Genomic DNA, 22,530 nt, shown 5'->3' on the forward strand with positions numbered 1-22,530 from the left:
TTAGCATTTTGTCCACTATTGGTTATTGATTTCTCACTCTTCATGCTAAGCTGGGCCACATTCTTCAGTTCTTTAATCATCCTTTTCTTGGCTTTTTCAATTGGCAATCCCCAGCTTTTCAGCATTCAATCTCCTCTGTGTCTTCTTCATACTCCAGTGTCCTTAAAGGTCCATAAATTTGAGATCCCAGATGTCCAGTCTTCAAATCCCTTTGGCTTTGTTGAAGTTTGTCAGAGTTACCTTTAACAAACTCAAGGTTTCAGTGATTTAATGATCAAAACAGAAGTATGAGCCTGTGAAGAAGTTTTAAATTGTGCCGGCTAAAAGTGGGCACTGCTTACAAGTAATTATAACAATAAATTAAAAACTAATTAAGAAAGTTACATTATTTCCAATAGGGGCATTTTTTGTCAGGGGCTGCCCAGGGAGGTTTGGAGTATCCATCCCTAGAGGTGCCCAAGGAAAGCCTGAACATGGTACTCAGTGCTCTGGGGACAAGGTGGGGATCAGCCTCAGCTTGGACTTGAAAATCCTGGAGGGACCTTGGAGAGCTTTTTCTACCTTAATATCTCTGGGACTCTTTGCTCCCCAGCACCCACCATTTGCCCCATTGGTGTTGGGGCAAGTCCCCTTGAGGCGGGGGGTAGCAGCACAGGTACCTCCACGCAAAACAATGATGCTGGGAATTAACGGAGAGAAAACAAGGGAGATTTAGGAAAGAAAAAGGGAAATTTGGGAAAGAAAAAGGGGATTTGGGGCGTCCTGTTCCCCTCCCACAGGGTGCGCCACACCCAACATGGCGCCTCTCCTGAGGGCGCCGCCACACTCAAAATGGCGGGCGACCCTTCCCGTCAGCGCAGCAAGATGGCGGCGGCGCGAGCGCTTCCGGGGCGGTCGGAACTGCGCATCGCCAAGATGGCGGCGGCCGCGGTCGGAGTCTCCTTGAGGAGCGGAGTCCCTGCACGACTCTTGCGGGCCGGGCCGCGGACGGTGAGGGACCGGGGATGCCGCAGGGGCTGGCAATGGAGCGGGGAGAGGCGGGGCAGAGGCGGCCGGGGGCTGCAGGGGTCCGGGATGACGGTGGAAGAGAAGGGCGATGAGCTGAGGGGGAGAGGGAGCTGTGGGGAGAGAGCTGGAATTGGAGTGTGGGGTGCGGAATTGGAGTGAGGGGTCTGGAGGGGGATTGTGAGGGAATTAGGGATGGTAGGGCTTGGGAAGGGGCTGGGGGCAGGAGGAGATGAGGTAAAAGGGGGGAAGGAGTTGTGGGGAGGGGGCTGGAGAGGGTCTGTGGGGCTCTGGAAGAGGGAATTGGGGAGGAAAAGGGTGGGCGAGAGGGTCTGTGGGGTCTGGAAGGGGGAATTGAGGAGGGAAAGGGTGGGAGAGAGAGTCTGTGGGGTCTGGAAGGGGGAATTGGGGAGGGAAAGGGTGGGAGAGAGGATCTGTGGGGTCTGGAAGGCGGAATTGGGGAGGGAAAGGGTGGGAGAGAGGGTCTGTGGGATCTGGAAGGGGCTGTGCAGGAATTGGGGTGGGCAGCGGGAGCCGTTCCAGTGGGGCTTGAGGGGCTGGAGGGGGACTGGGATGTTGTAAAATCTGGGAAGAGTGTATGGGAAAATGGGGTGGGGTGCGAGGGAATGGGGTCTGTGGGATTTGGGGATAAGGTCGGTGGCAGAGGAGATGGGGGGGTTTGGGAAGGAATAGGGTCAGTGGGAGAAGGGCTGGAGAAATCTATGGGATTTGGGAAGGAATAGGGTCAGTGGCAGAGGGGTTGGAAGGGGTCTGTGGGATTTGGGAGAGGGGAGGAGAAGGGGATGAAGGGAGGGGACAGCAGAGATCTAGGAGGAAGTGAAATAGGGGAAGAATGGCGGGGAAAAGGGAGGGGCTGAGGGCAGAGGGCAGCTGGAAGGGTCTGGGAAGGGTTTGGGAGAAAGTTGGGAAGAGCTGGGGCAACGCTCCAGGAAAAGGTTGGGAAAAGAAGTGGGAATATTCCAGGAAAAGGTGGAGAAAGAGCATGGGGAACATTCCTGGAGAAAGTTGAGAAGAGCATTTGGAACATTCCAGGAAAATATTGGGAAGAGCTGGGAGAAACTCCAGGAAAAGGTTGGGAAGAGCAGGGCCAAGGGTGATCCCAGCAAGAGCAGGATGTGCTTGGGAATTCTGGGATAACTGGGCAGGGAGAGCCTCTGGGGTTTGATGGATCCAGGAGCAGGGGTCAGAATTTCAGGAATATCAGTCTGGATCCTAGCAGGGGGAGCCCCAGGATATATTTATATAAAATTTTTAAAATTTATATAAAAATACTTCTCATTTATCTCTATATATAAATATGTAAATATTAAAAAATCTATATGTAAATGTATGTATTTGTAATTTTTGTTATTTTATATTTATCTATAAATATAGGTATATTAATGTGTCTATATACATTTATCTACAGACATTACATGCAAAATACTTATATATAAGTAATGTATATAAAACACGTGCATAAAGATTAATAGATGTAAAATATATTTATATTATTGTAATTACACATGCAACCCATTATACAAATACTTATAATTTACAAACACAACTATAAATATGTGTAATTTATAGGCATACATAGAATATGAATTTTTTCCATATTAAATGCATTGTATACTTATATGTACATATATATGTGTATATGTATATATATAAATACAAATATCATGTGTTCTATATAATGTGTAATATACACTGTATTAATAGAATAGAATATATATATTTATATATCGAATATATAAGTATAATGTTTAATATACACTGTATTAATAGAATAGAATATATATATTTATATATAAAATATATAAATATAATGTTTAATATACACTGTTTAAATATAATAGAATATATATATTTATATATAAAATATATAAATATAATGCTTAATATACACTGCTTAAATATAATAGAATGTATATATTTATATATAGAATATATAAATACATAGACTATCATTTTAAACACAATATATAAATAAAGTAAACATGTAATTATGTCATTATAATGACAGTCATTATAATACATACATATAAATACATACATATAATTTATAAACACATACATATAATTTACAAATAAAATACTCCATAAACAATGTGCATATGTGTGTGCACATATGTTTGTGCCTGTATATTTATATATACATTTATATATATATATATGCATGTTTGTGCCTATATATTTATCTATACATATATATAAATATATTTTATACAATGTGTTATATAATCTATGCAATGCAATATATAATATATAAATACATACAGTATAATAATAATGTGAATACATGTAGCTTACAGTGTACACATATATATCCACAAGTAATTCCAAACATATATATCATGTTCATATATATAGGTGTGTGTAAGTAAATATATATGTAGTTAATATATATTTATATATTCATAAATATATATATGAATGTATATATATATTTAATATGTTTTAAAATATACACACACATATCCATCTCTGTATCTCCTCCTGGATCCCTCCTGATGGGATCTGAGGCTGTTTTTCCCTGGATCTGAGGCTGTTTTTCCCTGGATCCAGGATGAATTCTGAGGCTGCTTTTCCCTGGATCTGGGATAGGATCTGAGGCTGTTTTTCCCTGGGATCTGAGACTGTTTTTCCCTGGATCCAGGATGGGATCTGAGGCTGTTTTTCCCTGGGATCTGAGGCTGTTTTTCCCTGGGATCTGAGGCTGTTTTTCCCTGGATCTGAGGCTGTTTTGCCCTGGATCTGAGGCTGTTTTGCCCTGGATCTGAGGCTGTTTTGCCCTGGATCTGGGATGTGATCTGAGGCTGTTTTTCCCTGGATCTGAGGCTGTTTTTCCCAGGGATCTGGGATAGGATCCGAGGCTGTTTTTCCCTGGGATCTGAGGCTGTTTTTCCCCGGATCTGAGGCTGTTTTTCCCTGGATCTGAGGCTGTTTTTCCCGGCTCCAGGTGCTCCGGCAGGCACAGACGGCAGCGGCGGCTCCGCGCCTGAAGAAATTCGCCATCTACAGATGGGACCCTGACAAGGCCGGGGACAAACCCCGCATGCAGACCTACGAGGTGGACCTGAACAAGTGGGTGTCCCTTGGGAATGGGGCTGGGGGGCAATCCCAGCTCCAGGGAATGGCTGGGAAGGGGCTGCTCACCTCTGGCACAGAGCAGCTCGTTGTGGGCACGGCTCACTCTGAGGAACCCACCCCAGACCCTTCCCAGGAGCTTCTCCAGAGGAATCCATCCCAAACCCTTCCCAAGGGATCCATCCCAAACCCTTCCTGAGGGACCCATCCCAGACCCTTCCCAGGAGCTCCTCCAGAGGAATCCATCCCAAACCCTTCCCAAGGGATCCATCCCAAACCCTTCCCAAGGGATCCACCCCAAATCCTTCCCAGTAGCTCCTCCAGTGGAATCCACCCCAAACTCTTCCCAGTATCTCCTCCAAAGGAATCCACCCCAAACCCTTCCCAAGGGAACCACCCCAAAACCTTCCCAGTAGCTCCTCCAGAGGAATCCCCCCCAAGACCTTCCCAAGGGCTTCTCCAGAGGAATCCATCCCAAACCCGTCCCAAGGGATCCATCCCAAACCCTCCCAAGAGCTCTTCCCGAGGGATCCACCCCAAGCCCTTCCCAGGAGCTCCTCCAGAAGGATCCACCCCAGACCCTTCCTAAAGGATCTACCCCAAACCCTTTCCAAGAGCTCCTCCAGAGGAATCCACCTCAAACCCTTCCCAGTAGGTCCTCCAGAGTAATCCACCCCAAAGCCTTCCTGAGGGATCCACCCCAAAACCTTCCCAAGGGCTTCTCCAGAGGAATCCATCCCAAACCCTTCCCAAGGGATCCATCCCAAACCCTTCCCAAGAGCTCCTCCAGTGGAATCCACCCCAAATCTTTCCAAGAGCTCCTCCAGAGGGATCCATCCCAAACCCTTCCCAAGGGATCCACCCCAAAACCTTCCCCAGAGGAATCCACCCTAGACCCTTCCAGGAGCTCTTCCAGAGGGATCCACCCCAAACCCTTCCCAAGGGATCCACCCCAAACCCTTCCCAGTATCTCCTCCAGAGGGATCCACCTCAGACCCTTCCAGGAGCTCCTCCAGAGGAATCCATCCCAAAGCCTTCCCAAGGGATCCATCCTAAACCCTTCCCAGTAGCTCCTCCAGTGGAACCCACCCCAAACCCTTCCAGAGGGATCCACCCCGAGTCCTTCCAGGAGCTCCTGCTCCCACCCAGCCTTACTCAAATCCCACAGGAGCCACAGCTCCAGTTTTGGGGCGGCTTTACTCCGGTGAACAATCCCTGGGTGGTGCCCTGGGTGTAAAATGACAGAAATTGTCCCCGAGTGTTTGTCCCGTGTCCCTTGTGACTCACAGGGCCAGGCAGGGCTGTCACAGCCTGACCCCAAAAGGGGAAAAGGGGCCAGCACAGCTCACTGGGGTTTGGCTTGGCCAAACCCTCAGTGGTCACAGGAGTCTGACCCACCCTGCCCCAGGGCTGCCCTGCTGCTCAGAGATCCCTGTGGGATCCCTGGGATTCCCACAGAATTCATGGGAATTGTTAAAAACCCCTTTAGGTGCTGCTGAGGGTGGGTGCAGGCGTCGCACCCTGCGTGTGGGGGCCCTGATTTGGGATTTGTGCCGCAGGTGTGGGCCCATGGTGCTCGATGCCCTGATCAAGATCAAGAACGAGATGGACTCCACGCTGACCTTCCGCAGGTCCTGCAGGGAGGGTAAGGACAGAACAGTCCCACCTGGAGTGCTGGGTGTGCTTAGGGACAGCACATTCCCACCTGGAACGGCCCTGGAATGCTGGGTGTGCTTAGGGACAGCACATTCCCACCTGGAACGGCCCTGGAATGCTGGGTGTGCTTAGGGACAGCACATTCCCACCTGGAACGGCCCTGGAATGCTGGGTGTGCTGAGTGTGGGAGCCCCAGGTAGCTCAGAACCCCCCTCTCACATCACTGGGGATAAAACACCTGAGTGAACCAAGGAGTAAAACTGCTCAGAACCCCTTTCCTCTCATCTCTGGGGATAAAACACCAAAGAGTAAAACTCTTCAGAATCTCTCCTCTCCCACCCATGGGGATAAAACACCATAATGAACCAGGGAGTAAAAGTGTTCAGAACCCCTCTCCTTCCACTGGGGGATAAAACACCCAAATGAACCAAGTAGTAAAACTCTTCAGAACCCCTCTTCTCCACCCGTGGGGATAAAATACCAAGGAGTAAAACTGCTCAGAACCCCTCTCCTCCCTCTGTGGGAATAAAACACCCAAATAAACCAGGGAGTAAAACTGCTCAGAACTCCCTCCTCCCACCCGTGGGGATAAAACACCCAAATAAACCAGGGAGTAAAACTGCTCAGAACTCCCTCCTCCCACCCGTGGGGATAAAACACCCAAGTGAACCAAGGAGTAAAACTCTCCTCCACCCATGGGGATAAAATCAAGTGAACTAAGGAGTAAAACTGCTCAGAACCCCTTTCCTCTCACTTCTGGGGATAAAACACCCAAATGAACCAGGGAGTAAAACTACTCAGAACCTTCTCCTCCCATCTCGGGGGATAAAACACCTGAGTGAACCAAGTAGTAAAACTCTTCAGAACCCCTCTCCTCCACCCGTGGGGATAAAACACCAAGGAGTAAAACTGCTCAGAACCCCTCTCCTCTCACATCTGGGGATAAAACATCCGAGTGACCCAAGGAGTAAAACTCTTCAGAACCCCTCTCCTCCCTCTGTGGGAAAAAAACACCCAAATAAACCAGGGAGTAAAACTGCTCAGAACTCCCTCCTCCCACTCGTGGGGATGAAACACCCAAATGAACCAAGGAGTAAAACTGCTCAGAACCCTTCTCCCACATCTGGGGATAAAACACCCAAGTTCACCCGGGAGTGAAACTGCTCAGAACTCTCTCCTTTCACTTCTGGGGATAAAATACCAAGGAGTAACACTCCTCAGAACCCCTCCTCTCACACCCCTGGGGATAAAACACCCAAGTGAACCAAGGAGTAAAACTGCTCAGAACCCCTCTCCTCTCACATCTCTGGGGATAAAACACCCAAATGAACCAAGCACTAAAACTTCTTAGAGCCCCTCTCCTCCCACCCATGGGGATGAAACACCTGAGTGACCCAAGGAGTAAAACTCTCCTCCACCCGTGGGGATAAACCAAGTGAACCAGGGAGTAAAACTGCTCAGAACCCCTCTCCTTCCACTGGGGGATAAAACACCCAAATGAACCAGGGAGTAAAACTCCTCAGAACCCCTCTCCTCCCTCTGTGGGAATAAAACACCCAAATAAACCAGGGAGTAAAACTGCTCAGAACCCCTCTCCTCTCACATCTGGGGATAAAACACCCAAATAAACCAGGGAGTGAAACTACTCAGAACTCTCTCCTTTCACTTCTGGGGATAAAGTACCGAGGAGTAACACTGCTCAGAACCCCTCCTCTCACACCCCTGGGGATAAAACACCCAAGTGAACCAAGGAGTAAAGGTGCTCAGAACCACTCCTCTCCTCCCACCCATGGGGATAAAACACCTGAGTGACCCAAAGAGTAAAACTCTCCTCCACCTATGGGGATAAAACCAAGTGACCCAAGGAGTAAAACTGCTCAGAACTCCCTCCTCCCACCCATGGGAATAAAACACCCAAATAAACCAGGGAGTAAAACTGCTCAGAACCCCTCTCCTCCATCTATGGGAATAAAACACCCGAGTGAACGAAGGAGTAGAACTCTCCTCCACCCATGGGGATAAAACCAAGTGAACTAAGGAGTAAAACTGCTCAGAACCCCTCTCCTATCACTTTTGAGGATAAAACACCCAAATGAACCAGGGAATAAAACTACTCAGAACTCTCTCCTCCCATCGCTGGAGATAAAACACCAAGCAGTAAAACTGCTCAGAATCCCTCCTCTCACACCCTTGGGGATAAAACACCCAAATAAACCAGGGAGTAAAACTCCTCAGAACCCCTCTCCTCTCACTTCTGGGGGTAAAACACTCAAATGAACCAAGGAGTAAAACTCCTCAGAACCCCTCTCCTCCTACCAGTGGGGATGAAACACCTGAGTGACCCAAAGAGTAAAACTCTCCTCCACCCATGGGGATAAAACACCCAAATGAACCAGGGAGTAAAGCAGGAGTTGGTGCTCCCAGGGTGTAATGACACAGCTGTGAGCTGCCAGCTCCAGTAATTCCTTCCACAGCTCCCAGTTGTTCCAGTTTCTCTCCCAGTCTGGTTCCTGTGCCTCCTCCCAGCGTGTGGGGAGATCAGGATTCCAGCAGTGGGGCTGGGGTGGGAGCAGTGGGGGCTGTGCCGGTGCTGCTGTGGGAATCACACTGGGTGAACTGGGAGAGAGCACTCAGGACTTCGAGGAACAGCTCCAGGAATCTCCTCCTTGGCCCTGGGGCCGAGGGCAGGGCTGGAGTGGGGAAAAGGGCACTGCTGGTTTGGGGTTGTGGCACTGCTGGTTTGGGGTTGTGGCTGCTCCCAGATCAGGTTTGGGGCTGCTCCCAGACTGCCCCTGGGAAAAACTCCTGAGTCACGGGTCAGGCTGGGCTGTGGGAGTGCATTCCAGGCTGGAATGGCTCTGGATTTGGGGTCATGCTGGGCTCTGTGAGTGCATTCCAGGCTGGAATGGCTCTGGATTTGGGGTCACACTGGGCTGTGGGAGTGCATTCCAGGCTGGAATGGCTCTGGATTTGGGGTCATGCTGGGCTCTGTGAGTGCATTCCAGGCTGGAATGGCTCTGGATTTAGGGGTCATGCTGGGCTCCTGGGCTGTGGGGTTGCATTCCTGGCTGGAATGACTCTGGATTAGGGTCCTGCTGAGCTGCTGAGTTGTGGGAGTGCATTCCAGGCTGGAATGGCCCTCTGGATTTAGGGTCACACTGGGCTGTGGGAGTGCATTCTAGGCTGGAATGGCTCTGGATTTCGGGTTTCACTGAGCTGTGGGGTTGCATTCCTGGCTGCAGTGACTAAATCTGGGGTCCTGCTGAGCTGTGTGAGTGCATTCCAGGCTGGAATGGCTCTGGATTTGGGGGCTTACTGGGCTGTGGGAGTGCATTCCTGGCTGGAGTGACTCTGGATTTCAGGTTGTGCTGAGCTGTGCGAGTGCATTCCAGGCTGGAAGGGCTCTGGATTTGGGGTCCTGCTGGGCTCCTGGGCTGTGGAAGTGCATTCCTGCCTGGAATGGCTCTCTGGATTAGGGTTGTGCTGAGCTGCTGGGCTGTGGGAGTGCAGTTCTGGCTGGAATGGCTCTGGATTTAGGGGGTTTACTGGGCTGTGGGGTTGCATTCCTGGCAGGATTGACTCTGGATTAGGGTCCTGCTGAGCTGCTGAGTTGTAAGAATGCAGTTCTGGCTGCAATGACTCTGGATTTCGGGTAGTGCTGCGCTGTGGGGTTGCATTCCTCACTGGAATGACTCTGCATTAGGGTCCTGCTGAGCTGTGTGAGTGCCTTCCAGGCTGGAATGGCTCTGGATTTAGGGTCCTGCTGGGCTGTGGGAGTGCATTCCTGGCTGCAATGAGTCTGGATTTAGGGGGCTTACTGGGCTGTGGGGTTGCATTCCTGGCAGGAGTGACTGGATTTAGGGTCCTGCTAGACTGTGTGAGTGAATTCCAGGCTGCAATGACTCTGGATTTAGGGTTCTGCTGAGCTGCTGAGTTGTGAGAGTGCGTTTCTGGCTGCAATGACTCTGGATTAGGGTCCTGCTGAGCAGTGGGGTTGCCTTCCTGGCTGGAATGGCCCTCTGGATTAGGGTCCTGCTGAGGTGTAGGAGTGCATTCCTGGCAGGAGTGACTCTGGATTTCGGGTCATGCTGGGCTCCTGGACTGTGGGGTTGCATTCCTGGCAGGAGTGACTCTGGATTTAGGGTCATGCTGGGCTGTGTGAGTGAATTCCAGGCTGGAAGGACTCTAGATTTAGGGTCCTGCTGAGCTGTGGGGTTGCATTCCAGGCTGCAATGACTCTGCATTAGGGTCCTGCTGAGCTGCTGGGCTGTGGAGTTGCATTCCAGGCTGGAATGACTCAGGATTTCAGGCTGTGCTGAGCTGTGTGAGTGCATTCCAGGCTGCAGTGACTCTGCATTACCAGCTGGATCTGCAGGCAGGGCAGTCTCAGGGCAGGCAGTGCCTGTGGATGTTTTGTCTGGGGTGGGAATGGAAAGCAGCACTCCCGAGGCACCTTTTCCTCTGGAATCTGCAATAATTCCACACAGACTGGGGCTCCCAGACAGCCACAGCTCCTGCCCTGAATATTTTCCCTGCTCGGGACGGGTTTTCAGGCCGGGCTGGTTCCATCCTGCCCCTCTGAGGCTCCCCCAGTCCCACGTTCCTGCTGCAGGCCCTGCTCCCCTCCCAGCTGCCTGCAAAATGCCTGGGAGCCTTTCTGCAGTGGGAGGAACCTCACAGGGGTCATTTCATCCCTTTGTGTGGCTATTTTTGTCCCTCTGTCACCTTTGGGAGGGCAGTTTGTGCCCTGGGAATGGGCACGAGGGGAGGGGGCTGCTCCTGAATTACAATCCTGAATTTCAGGGATGATTTGGGGCGTTTTATTCCCTGTTTGTTCCAGAGATGGGGAGGCAGAGAGGGGATCCCATCAATCCCTATAAATATTTCCAGGGGATGGTGACAAACCCTTCCCAGTGGTGCCCAGAGACAGGACAAGGAGCAGCAGCCACAAATTAAAACACGAAAATTCCATTAAAACACCAAAATTCCATTAAAACACAAAAAATTACATTAAAACACAAAAATTCCTGCTGAACCTTTGGGAAAAAGTTCTTTTCCTAGAGTGGAATCCAACTCCAGCTTTAGAGGGAAAAAGGGTGGAGTGAGGTTTGTGAGTTTGCTATCACTTGGTCCATCCTGTGAGCTCCCAGCATAGAAGGAAGGACAAAACCAGGCTCAGTTGGGGATTTTAGGGGTAAAAAAAGTTTGGACAGAGCCCAGGGAGGTCCCAAATCCCCCTGGACACATTCCAGTGCCACCTTCTCCAGGTTTGGATGGTTCCCAGAGGTCCCTTCCATCCCTGCCAGCCCTGGGGTTCTCTCTCCCCGTGTTTTAATGCCGTTTTTTGTTGTGTTTTTTATTTTTTATTTATTTTATGCCTCTCTCAGCTCCCACCTCATGTCCCAAACCCGAGAGCAGAGCTGGATGTTGTCCCCTTCCCAAATCTCACCCAAACCCCCTCATTTGCTGCTGGGGACGGAGCTGCCCCATGGAAAAGGGGTTTGGTGCTGATGGAAGCAGCTGCTGTGTTTGATCCCTGCTGAAGTTAAAAATCTTTCAGCCCCAGTGGGGAATTCCGACCTTCTTCTCTTTTGGGGCATTTGTGAGATGGATGAAGACCCTGGTGGAATGGGAGGAGTGTTTTGGGAATCTGGTGGGTTGGGAAGAGGTTTTTTGGGACCCTGGCAGGTTGGGAAGGGGTTTTCCAGGACAGGTGAGGACCCTAATAGAATACAAAGGGGTTTTTGGGGATGGCTGAGGCCTCTGGAGGAGCAGCAGGAGGCTTTTCCAGAAGCTGTGATGAGGTTTTTTGGGATGGATGAGGACCCTGGTATGGTGAGAAGAGATTTTTTGGGGTTATTGTGGATCCCAGGAGGTTGTGAAGAGCCTTTCCAGGAGGTTTTCCAGGACAGGTGATAGAACTGATAGAACACAAAGGGGTTTTTGGGGATGGGTGAGGTCTCTGAGGAGCAGCAGGAGCCTTATCCAGAACCTGTGACCAATTTTTCTGGGATGGGTGAGGACCCTGGTGTGGTGAGAAGAGATTTTTTGGAGTTATTGTGGACCCCAGCAGGTTGGGAGACCATTTCCAGGAAGTTTTCTGGGACAGGTGAGGACACTGATAGAGCACAAAGTGTTTTCTGGAGATGGCTGAGGCCTCTGGAGGAGCAGCAGGAGGCTTTTCCAGAAGCTGTGACGAGGTTTTCTGGGATGGGTGAGGACCCTGGTATGGTGAGAAGAGATTTTTTTGGGATTATGTGGATCCCAGAATGTTGGAAACAGCATTTCCAGGAAGTTTTCTGGGACAGGTGGGGCCCTTGTTGGGTTGGGAAAGGGTTTTCCAGGACAAGTGAAGACCCTGATAGAACACAAAGGGGTTTTTGGGGATGGCTGAGGCCTCTGGAGGAGCAGCAGGAGGCTTTTCCAGAACCTGAGATGAGGTTTTCTGGGATGGGTGAAGACCCTGGTATGGTGAGAAGAGTTTTTGGGGTAAGTGAGGATCCCAGAAGGTTGTGAAGAGCCTTTCCAAGAGGTTTTCTGGGACAGGTGAGGATCCTGATATGGTGAGAAGAGATTTTCTGGGATAAGTGAGGATCCCAGAAGAGCCTTTCCAGGAGGATTTCTGGGACAGGTGGGGACGTTGTTGGGTTGGGAAAGGGTTTTCCAGAAAGGTGAGGACACTGATAGAACAAGAAAGCGTTTTTGGAGATGGATGAGGCCTCTGAGGAGCAGCAGGAGGCTTTTCCAGAACCTGTGACCAATTTTTTTTGGGATGGGTGAGGACCCTGGTATGGTGAGAAGAGATTTTTGGGGGTAAGTGAGGATCCCAGAAGGTTGGGAGGAGCCTTTCCAGGAGGTTTTCTGGGACAGGAAACATATCAGACTCACCTGACATATCAGACTCACCTGGTATGGTGAGAAGAGATTTTTTGGGGTTATTGTGGATCCCAGAAGGTTGGGGAGAGCCTTTCCAGGAGGTTTTGTGGGATGGATGAAGACCCTGGTGGGTTCAAAGTGGTTTCCCAAAACCCTGTCAGGTTGGGAAGAGTTTTTTTGGGATCCTGGTGGGTTTGGAAGGAGCAAGCAGAGATTCCCCAGCACAGCCCAGGTGGGTTTTGGGGGCCAGCAGTGACAATCCCACCCTTGGCTCTGCTGTTCCCCCTCAGGGATCTGCGGCTCCTGCGCCATGAACATCGCCGGCGGCAACACCCTGGCCTGCATCAAAAAAATCGACAGTGACCTCAGCAAAGTCACCAAAATCTACCCCCTGCCCCACATGTATGTGGTGAAGGACCTGGTCCCGGTGAGTGCGGGGCCAGGGGACAGCCTGGGCTGGGACAGGGAGTGGCAGCTGCCACCAGGGCCAGGTGTCACTTGGGTGGGTCCCGGTGAGTCAAGGTGTGCTGGCCTGGAATGTGGCAGCTCTGGGGAGGGAATGGCACCTCCTGCTCAGGTGTTCAGGTGTGAATTGGGGGTGAGGCTGTGCCAGGAAGGGATTTAGGTGGGATTTGGGGATTTTGGGAAGAGGCTGTACCCCCAGGGTGGGGCTGGAGGGAGGGGTCAGGGCCCCACGGTGTGGACAGCAGGGCTGGGATTTGGGGATGGGGATGTTCCCTGATTCTCCTCAGCCCCAGAACCAGGTCCCTGTGCTTTTCCTGTCCCAGGACAGCAGGAGTGGGATTTGGGGTGATCACCATGGGTGGGATTTGGGGTGGACAGCAGGGGTGGGATTTGGGGTGGATCCAACTGGGAATATTCCCTGATTCTCCTCAGCCCTATAACCAGGTCCCTGTGCTTTTCTTGCCCCAGGACAGCAGGGCTGGGATTTGGGGTGGGATTTGAGGATGGAGATGTTCCTTGATTCTCCTCAGCCCCATAACCAGGTCCCTGTGATTTTCCTGCCCCCAGAATTGCAGGGGTGGGATTTGGGGTGGATCTAGCTGAGGATATTTCCTGATTCTCCTCAGCCCATAACCAGATCCCTGTGCTTTTCCTGCCCCCAGGACAGCAGGGTGGGATTTGGGGTGGGGTTTGGGGATGGGGATGTTCCCTGATTCTCCTCAGCCCCGTAACCAGATCCCTGTGCTTTTCCTGCCCCAGGACCTGAGTAACTTCTATGCCCAGTACAAATCCATCGAGCCCTACCTGAAGAAGAAGGACGAGTCCAAGGAGGGCAAGCAGCAGTACCTGCAGTCCATAGAGGACCGCCAGAAACTGGTCAGAAACTGCAGCTTCAGTGCTGAGACCCCTCCCAGAGCAGCCCAGGGTCACAGCTGAGCCCTCAGCCCCTTCCCAATCCCACAGTGTGGGACACGGCCCCACAGCTCAGCGCAGGGAGCTGGGCTTGCCAGGGGGGCTCTGATCCCATTGCCCCCCATCCCACCCTCATCCCATCCCATCCCCATCCCATCCCACCCCATCCCATCCCACCCCCATCCCACCCCATCCCACCCCCATGCCATCCCATCCCATCCCACCCCCATCCCACCCCCATGCCATCCCATCCCATCCCCATCCCACCCCATCCCCATCCCATCTCCATCCCCATCCCATCCCATCCCATCCCATCCCATCCCATCCCATCCCCATCCCCATCCCATCCCATCCCATCCCATCCCATCCCATCCCACCCCCATCCCATCCCATCCCATCCCACCCCATCCCATCCCATCCCATCCCCATCCCATCCCCATCCCCATCCCCATCCCCATCCCCATCCCATCCCACCCCCATCCCCATCCCATCCCCATCCCATCCCATCCCATCCCACCCTCATCCCATCCCATCCCACCCTCATCCCATCCCCATCCCATCCCATCCCATCCCACCCCATCCCACCCCATCCTCATCCCATCCCATCCCATCCCATCCCCATCCCCATCCCCATCCCATCCCACCCTCATCCCATCCCCATCCCATCCCATCCCATCCCATTCCCCTGTGGAATTCCTGCTGCTGGGAGCTCTCTGCAGGCTCCGGTGGGGAGAGGGTCTCTGGCTGTGCTCACACCTCACTGGGGTTTTTCAGCCTGGAAAGCTCCTGGGAAAAGCTCAAGTGCAGGATTTGGGGTGTCTGTGTTGAACAGGGGGGATTTGAGGGCAGTTTTTTGACAGCTCTTTACAAGGCTGATGTGTGTGGCCAAGGTTTGGGGTGGATTTCCATGGCTGCCACAGGGATTAGGGGTTTTTCCTCTGAGCTGCCAGGATGGATCCATCATTGCAGGATTCCGAGCTCAGCCTGGCCCTGCTCCACCAAATCCCATTTTGGGAGGGAGAGGTGGATGTGAGCAGCAGGAAGGGAGGCTGGGCAGAGCTGTGGCTGTGTTCACATGGAGGATGAGGGAAGAGATGAGGATCTGACTCCATATTTCAGACAGCTGATTTATTATTTTATGATATATATTACATTAAAACTGTACTAAAAGAAGACAGGATTTCCTCAGAAGGCTGGCTAAGAATAGAATAGAAAGAATGATAACAAAGGCTTGTGGCTCAGACTCTCTGTTATTACAGCGACCTGAGTGGGTCGCTGGGGTGGTGAGAGAAAGACGAGAATCTTGTTTTTTTGATTAGAAGGCTGGATTTATTGATATATGATATATAATACATTATAACTATACTAATAGGGATAAAGAGAGAAGTTGCAGAGGCTTGCTAAGCTAAGAATAGAATAGAAAGAAAGAATCTATAACAAAGTTGTGTCCAGGGACTTTGTCCCCAGCTTGCTCCTGTGATTGGCCCTTAATTATAAACATGGGAACATGAATTAATCACAGGTGCATCTTATTGCATTTCACAGCAGCTAATAATCATTGTTTACATTCTTTTTCTAAACCCCTCAACTTCTCAGAAGATAAACAATTTCAAAGAAAAAATTTCTGTAAAAAAATGTCTGCAACACTCTGTGATTGGCCATTAATTAGAAACAACCACATGAGACCAATCCCAGATGCCCCTGTTGCATTCCACAGCAGCAGATAATCATTGTTTACATTTTGTTCCTGAGGCCTCTCAGCTTCTCAGGAGGAAAAATCCTAAGGAAAGGATTTTCCATAAAAGATGTCTGTGACACAAGGTGGGAGTGCCGGAACCTGAGCTGCGAGTGCAGGAGGGCCCAAAATGGGAGTGCAGGAGCCCAAGGTGGGAGTGTAGGAACCCGAGGTGGGAGAGCCCGAGGCAGGGGTGCAGGAATCCAAGGTGGTGCAGGAACCTGAGGTGGGAGAGCAGGAACCCAAGGCAGGGGTGCAGGAGAACCCAGCAGCTCCCCCTTCCCTCTCCAGGCCGTGTCCTTCCCCTGCTGCCCCAGATCCTGGTTCATTGTGGGGCTCCTGGGAACATGGAATGAATACCCTGAGCTGGAGGGGGGCCACGAGGACCCTGGGGGGGTGTCACAAGGACCCTGGGGGGCCACAAGGACATTTTGGGGACCACAAGGACCCTGAGGGGGCCACAAGGACCATGGGGGGACCACAAGGACCTTGGGGGTGCCACGAGGACCCTGGGGGGACCACAAGAACCATGAGAGGGACCCCAAGGACAATGGGGGGGACCACAAAAACCTGGGGGTGGCCGCGAGGACCCTGGGGGAAGCCATGAGGATCCTGGGGGGACCACAAGGACCATGGGAGGAGACAAGGACCCTGGGGGGCCACAAGGAATCTGGGGGGACCACAAGGACCCTGGGGGGGGCCACAAGGACCATGACGGGCAGCTCCTGGCCCCGGTGTGGGAGGGTCGGGATTGTTCCCCTCAGGAATTGCTGCCTCACACAGGAGCTGTTCCGTGGGGACAGGGGTGGATCCCCTGTGTCACCAGCCCCGTGGTGACAGCGTGCTGTGTCCCCTCCCTGGCAGGACGGGCTCTACGAGTGCATCCTGTGTGCCTGCTGCAGCACCAGCTGTCCCAGCTACTGGTGGAACGGGGACAAGTACCTGGGCCCTGCCGTGCTCATGCAGGTGAGGACAGACGCTGTGTCACCTGCCAGTGTCACCTGCCAGTGTCACCTGCCAGTGTCAGTGTCACCTGGCCGGTGTTGGTGCCTTGGAGTGGCTGCCTAGAGAGGCCAGACAGGGTTAAGAGGATGAAGTGAGTGTTTATTAAAGGCTTCAGTGGGCACACCTTGGACACTTAGAAAACTCTGAGGCCGCACCCAGAATGGACAATGGGCACGAGTTTTTCAGACAATTTTAAATTTTTAACCCCGTTTACATATCATGGGTTAGTCCTCCTTCAGGTGATGAAGTCATTTACCCCAAGTTTGCTGCCCCCAAACTCATTTTGTTTATACTTTTTGGGCCCTGAGGCTGGAGGGTGTCCTGGAGTTTCAGGCCCAGGGGAATTGTGTGTGAGCAGAACGGGAGAGCGGCAGCTGACACTGTGTGGAGTTCAGGGTTAGGCACTGATGCAGCACAGGGTCTGAGAAATGCAGAATATAAAATCCTCAGGCAGCAGTGTCACCGGCCTGGCCTGGCACTGCTGGGTGGTGTCACTGTGGGATCCCCAGCTGGTGCCAGTTGGGTGTGTGTCCCCAGCAGTGTCCGTGTCCCCAGCAATGTCCCTGTCCCCAGTAGTGTCCCTAACAGTGTGTGTGTGAGTCCTGAGCAGTGTTTGTGGTGTCCCAGCAGTCCCTCTCCCCAGCAGTGTCCCTGTCCCCAGCAGTGTCAGTGTCCCTGTCCCAGCAGTGTCCCAGCAGTGTCTGTGTCCCCAGCAGTGTCCCTGTCCAAGCAATGTCCCCAGCAGCATCCCTGTCCCAGCAGTGTCCCAGCAGTGTCCCTATCCCAGCAGTGTCCCTGTCCCCAGCAATGTCCCCAGCAGTGTCCCTGTCCCAGCACTGTTCCTGTCCCAGCAGTGTCCCCAGCAGTGTCCCTGTCCCCAGCAGTGTCAGTGTCCCTGTCCGAGCAATGTCCCCAGCAGTGTCCCTGTCCCAGCAGTGTCCCTGCCCCAGCAGTGTCCCTGTCCCCAGCAGTGTCAGTGTCCCTGTCCCAGCAGTGTCCCTGTCCCTGCAGTGTCCCCAGCAGTGTCCCAGCAGTGTCCCTGTCCCCAGCAGTGTCCCTGTCCCAGCAGTGTCCCTGTCCCTGCAGTGTCCCCAGCAGTGTCCCAGCAGTGTCCCTGTCCCCAGCAGTGTCAGTGTCCCTGTCCCAGCAGTGTCCCTGTCCCTGCAGTGTCCCCAGCAGTGTCATTGTCCCTGTCCCCAGCAGTGTCCCTGTCCCAGCAGTGTCCCTGTCCCTGCAGTGTCCCCAGCAGTGTCCCAGCAGTGTCCCTGTCCCCAGCAGTGTCCCTGCCCCAGCAGTGTCCCTGTTCCTGCAGTGTCAGTGTCCCTGCCCCAGCAGTGTCCCTGTTCCTGCAGTGTCCCTGTTCCTGCAGTGTCAGTGTCCCTGTCCCAGCAGTGTCCCTGCCCCAGCAGTGTCAGTGTCCCTGTCCCAGCAGTGTCCCTGCCCCAGCAGTGTCCCTGTTCCTGCAGTGTCAGTGTCCCTGTCCCAGCAGTGTCCCTGTCCCAGCAGTGTCAGTGTCCCTGTCCCAGCAGTGTCCCTGTCCCAGCACTGTCCCCAGCAGTGTCCCAGCAGTGTCCCTGTCCCCAGGCGTACCGCTGGATGATCGATTCCCGGGATGATTTCACGGAGGAGCGCCTGGCGCAGCTGCAGGACCCGTTCTCGCTGTACCGCTGCCACACCATCATGAACTGCACCCGCACCTGCCCCAAGGTACCGGGAACACTGGGCACACAGGGGACATGGAGGGACACGGGACATGGCAGGGACATGGGGGACAGAGGCTGGCAGGGGGGGACGCGGGGGACATGGGGACATGGGGGACACAGAGCACATGGGGGACGCTGGGCACACAGGGGACATGGGGGGCACAGGCTGGCATGGGGGGACATGGGGTACATGGGGGACACTGGGCACACAGGGGACATGGGGGGACACGGGGCACAGGGGACATAGGGCATGGGCTGGCACAGGGGCACACCGGGACATGGCCTGGCATGGAGGGGACACGGGACGCAGGGGGACATGGAGAGACATAGGGGATACAGGGTGTGGGCTGGCATGGCATAGGGGGACACAGGGACATGGCCTGGCATGGAGGGACATGGGGCACAGGCTGGCATGGAGGGGACACAGGGCACGGAGCATAGCCTGGCATGGAGGGGACATGGGGCACAGCCTGGCATGGAGGGGACATGAGTCACTGGGGCAGTGTCCACAGCCTGAGATGGAGCCCCTGGAATTCCCAGTTTGCCTCCAAAGTGAAGCTGGAATGGGTCTGGACCCTCTGGAATTCCCAGATTGCCCCCAAAACTGAGGCTGGGATGGGGCAGAGCTGCTCTTGGAGCCCCTGGAATTCCCATTCTGCCCCAAAACTGAGGCTGGGATGGACCTGCACCCCCTGGAATTCCCAGTCTGCCCCCAAAACAAGGCTGGAATGTTTCTGGAGCCCCTGGAATTCCCAGTCTGCCCCCAAAACTGAGGCTGGGATGGATCTGGACCCTCTGGAATTCCCAATTTGCCCCCAAACTGAAGCTGGAATGGGGCAGAGCTGCACTTGGAGCCCCTGGAATTCCCAATCTGCCTCCAAAGTGAAGCTGGAATGGATTTGGACCCTCTGGAATTCCCAGTCTGCCCCCAGACTGAGGCTGGGATGGGCCTGGAGCCACTGGAATTCCCAGTTTGCCCCCAAAACAAGGCTGGAATATTTCTGGACCCTCTGGAATTCCCAGTTTGCCCCTAAACTGAACCTGGGATGGGGCAGAGCTGCATTGGAGCCCCTGGAATTCCCAGTCTGCCCCCAAAGTGAGGCTGGAATGGGGCAGAGCTGCACTTGGAGCCCCTGGAATTCCCAGTTTGCCCCCAGAACTGAGGCTGGGATGGGTCTGGACCCTCTGGAATTCCCAGTTTGCTCCTAAACTGAAGCTGGAATGGGGCAGAGCTGCATTGAACCCTCTGGAATTCCCATCCTGGCTGGGGCCAGAGCTGTCCCAGCTGTCCTGAGCCTCCCTGGGCTGCAAAAGGAGGGTTCAAGTCAGGCTGGACTGGGATTTTTAGGAAAAAAAAGAGGTTTTGAGCAGCTCCTCTAACAAATGTTTTAATGAGTAGCAGCACATTTGTGAATTTGCTGCAATTTAAATCTGTCCTGCACAGAAAGGAAGGGCAATATCAGCCAAATTCCAGCTTTTAGGGGATAAAAAAGTGGGGTAGCAGCAGAATTGGGAGTTTGCTGTGGCTTGGATCCATCCTGTGACCTCCCATGGTTTGAAAGGAAGGAAAATATCTGGCTGAGAAGGAGAAAACTGGCTGAACTCCATGATTTTTTGGGAAAATGGGTGCTGAGCACCTCCTGTACCAAGTATTTCTATGAGTAGCAACTCATTTGTGATTTTATTGTGCCTTGGATCCCACCTGTGACCTCCCAGGGTTTATAGGAAGGGCAGAACCAGCTCAGTTCCAGATTTTAGGGGGAAAAGAGGTGGAATAGCAGCAGATTCGTGAATTTGCTGTCACTTGGATCCATCCTGGGACCTCCCAGGGTTTATAGGAAGGACAGAACCAGCTCAGTTCCAGGTTTTAGGGAAAAAAGGGGTCCTGAGCACCTGCTCAGTGCAGAGAGGAAGGACAATATCAGCTGAATTCCAGGTTTTAGGGGGAAAAATGGTGGAGTAGCAGCAGATTTGGGAGTTTGCTGTCACTTGGATCCAGCCTTTGACCTCCCAGTGTTTGGAAGGAAGCAGAATATCTGCCTGAATTCCAGTTTTTTTGGGAAAAAATTGGTGCTGAGCACCTCCTGTACCAACTATTTCTATGAGTAGCAACTCATTTGTGATTTTATTGTGGTTTGGATCCATCCTGTGACCTCCCAGGGTTTATAGGAAGGGCAGAACCGGCTGAATTCCAGCTTTTTGGGGGAAAAAATGGTGGAATAGCAACAGATTTGGGAGTTTATCACAACTGTAACCCATCCTGTGACCTGCTGGGGTTTGAAAGGAAGGAGAGTTCCAGGTTTTAGGGGAAAAAAGGTGGAACAGCAGCAGGGTTGGGAGTTCAGTAGGGGATGAGAAGGAAGGAGGGAAAGTTTGGGAAGGGAAGGTTTGGGAAGGGAAGGGAAGGGAAGGGAAGGGAAGGGAAGGGAAGGGAAGGGAAGGGAAGGTTTGGGAAGGGAAGGGAAGGGAAGGGAAGGGAAGGGAAGGGAAGGGAAGGGAAGGGAAGGGAAGGGAAGGGAAGGGAAGGGAAGGGAAGGGAAGGGAAGGTGCTGCAGCCCCCCCAGGCCCTGACCAGCCTCTCCCACAGGGGCTGAACCCTGGCAAAGCCATCGCTGAGATCAAGAAGATGATGGCGACCTACAAGCAGAAGGCAGCGACTGCCTGAGGGCTGAGTGACCCAGAGTGACCCAGGAGTGACCCTCACACCTGTGCCAGGGTTACCTGTGCACCTGCAATAAAGGCTGTAAAGAACAGCTCAGGCTCCATCCTTTATTATTCATTTATTATTCATTTATTATTCATTTATTGATTCCCTTCATGGAGTGTTTTGCCATCCCAGAGCTCCCGGGGCTGGGATTGGCTGGGAACAGGGAATGGGGGAGGGATTCTGAGCCGAAATCCCAAAACTGAGCGTTTGGAGCTCCCAGGAGGCAGCATGGGGACAGATCCACCAGGAACAAGTCTGGTTTGTATTCCTGATTTCTTCTCCAGGAAAATGGGGTTTTTTTTAGGGATGAATCCTTTTCTTCTAAATGATATTTTTACCTCTAGATCCACCACGAACAAGATGTTCTCTCCCCACCCCGTGGGACCCTGGTTTGATTCCTGAGTCTTACTCCAAATCCCAGGAAAATGGGATTTTTTAGGGGTGAATCTTCCTTTTTTCCCTGCTATTTTTACCAGCAGCTTTCTCCAGTTGGGATGTTCGGAGCAGCTCCAGCTTTGCTGGTGAATTCATGATTTGGGTCTGAATCACTCAAACCTCCCAGAAATGGGATGTGGCTCCTGCGAGGTCACAGGGACGCCACTCCTGGGGTGTCACGTCCCATTTTTGGGGTGCAGACTCCAATTCCCAGCATCCCCTGGGTGCCACACCTGGTTTTGGGATGTGAACTAGAATTCCCAGCATCCCCTGGGGTCTCACACCTGGTTTTGCCATGTGGACTCCCAATTCCCAGCATCCCCCTGGGATGCCACACCCCATTTTTGTGGTCTGGACTCCAATTCCCGGCATCCCCCGGGTGCCACACCTGTTTTGGGGTTGCAGACTCCGATTCCCAGCATCCCCTGGGGTGTCACACCTGGTTTTTTGTGGTCTGGACTCTAATTCCCAGCATCCCCTGGGTGCCACACCTGTTTTAGGGGGTGCAGAGTGCAATTCCTAGCATCCCTCGGGGTGCCACACCTGGTTTTGGGGTGCGTACTCCATTTCCCAGCATCCCCCAGGTGCCACACCTGGTTTGGGGGTGCGGACTCCAATTCCCATCATCCTCTGGGCAGTCACACCTCTTTTGGGGCGTGAACTACAATTCCCGGCATCCCCTGGGGTGTCACACTTGGTTTGGGATGTGGAGTCCGATCCCCGACATCCCCCGGGTGCCACGCCTGTTTTTGCAGTGTGGACTACAATTCCCAGCATCCCCCGGGGTGTCACACCCTTTTTTTGGGGTGCAGACTCCAATTCCCAGCATCCCCTGGGTATCACACCTGTTTTTGCGGTCTGGACTCCATTTCCCAGCATCCCCCGGGTGTCACACCTGTTTTGTGGTTTGGACTCCAATTCCCAGCATCCCCCGGGGT

At 52.7% G+C, this 22,530-nt stretch overlaps 1 protein-coding gene across 1 annotated transcript; it reads left to right on the forward strand.

The window, feature by feature from the left end:
- The first annotated feature begins 899 nt into the window (after positions 1-899).
- On the forward strand, positions 900-21,144 carry SDHB (succinate dehydrogenase complex iron sulfur subunit B). Its single transcript, XM_054291921.1, has 8 exons — positions 900-990; positions 3,971-4,095; positions 5,658-5,743; positions 12,921-13,057; positions 13,855-13,971; positions 16,607-16,708; positions 18,332-18,454; positions 21,038-21,144. The coding sequence occupies exons 1-8, from the start codon at positions 916-918 to the stop codon at positions 21,113-21,115; spliced, it is 843 nt and encodes a 280-aa protein (XP_054147896.1). The 5' UTR covers positions 900-915; the 3' UTR covers positions 21,116-21,144.
- The last annotated feature ends 1,386 nt before the right edge of the window (positions 21,145-22,530 follow it).

This window comes from Melozone crissalis, unplaced genomic scaffold, assembly GCF_028551555.1.
Source record: "Melozone crissalis strain CALT ecotype California unplaced genomic scaffold, PUWL_Pcris_2 ptg000107l_1, whole genome shotgun sequence".
NCBI classification, from domain to species: Eukaryota; Metazoa; Chordata; class Aves; order Passeriformes; family Passerellidae; genus Melozone; species Melozone crissalis.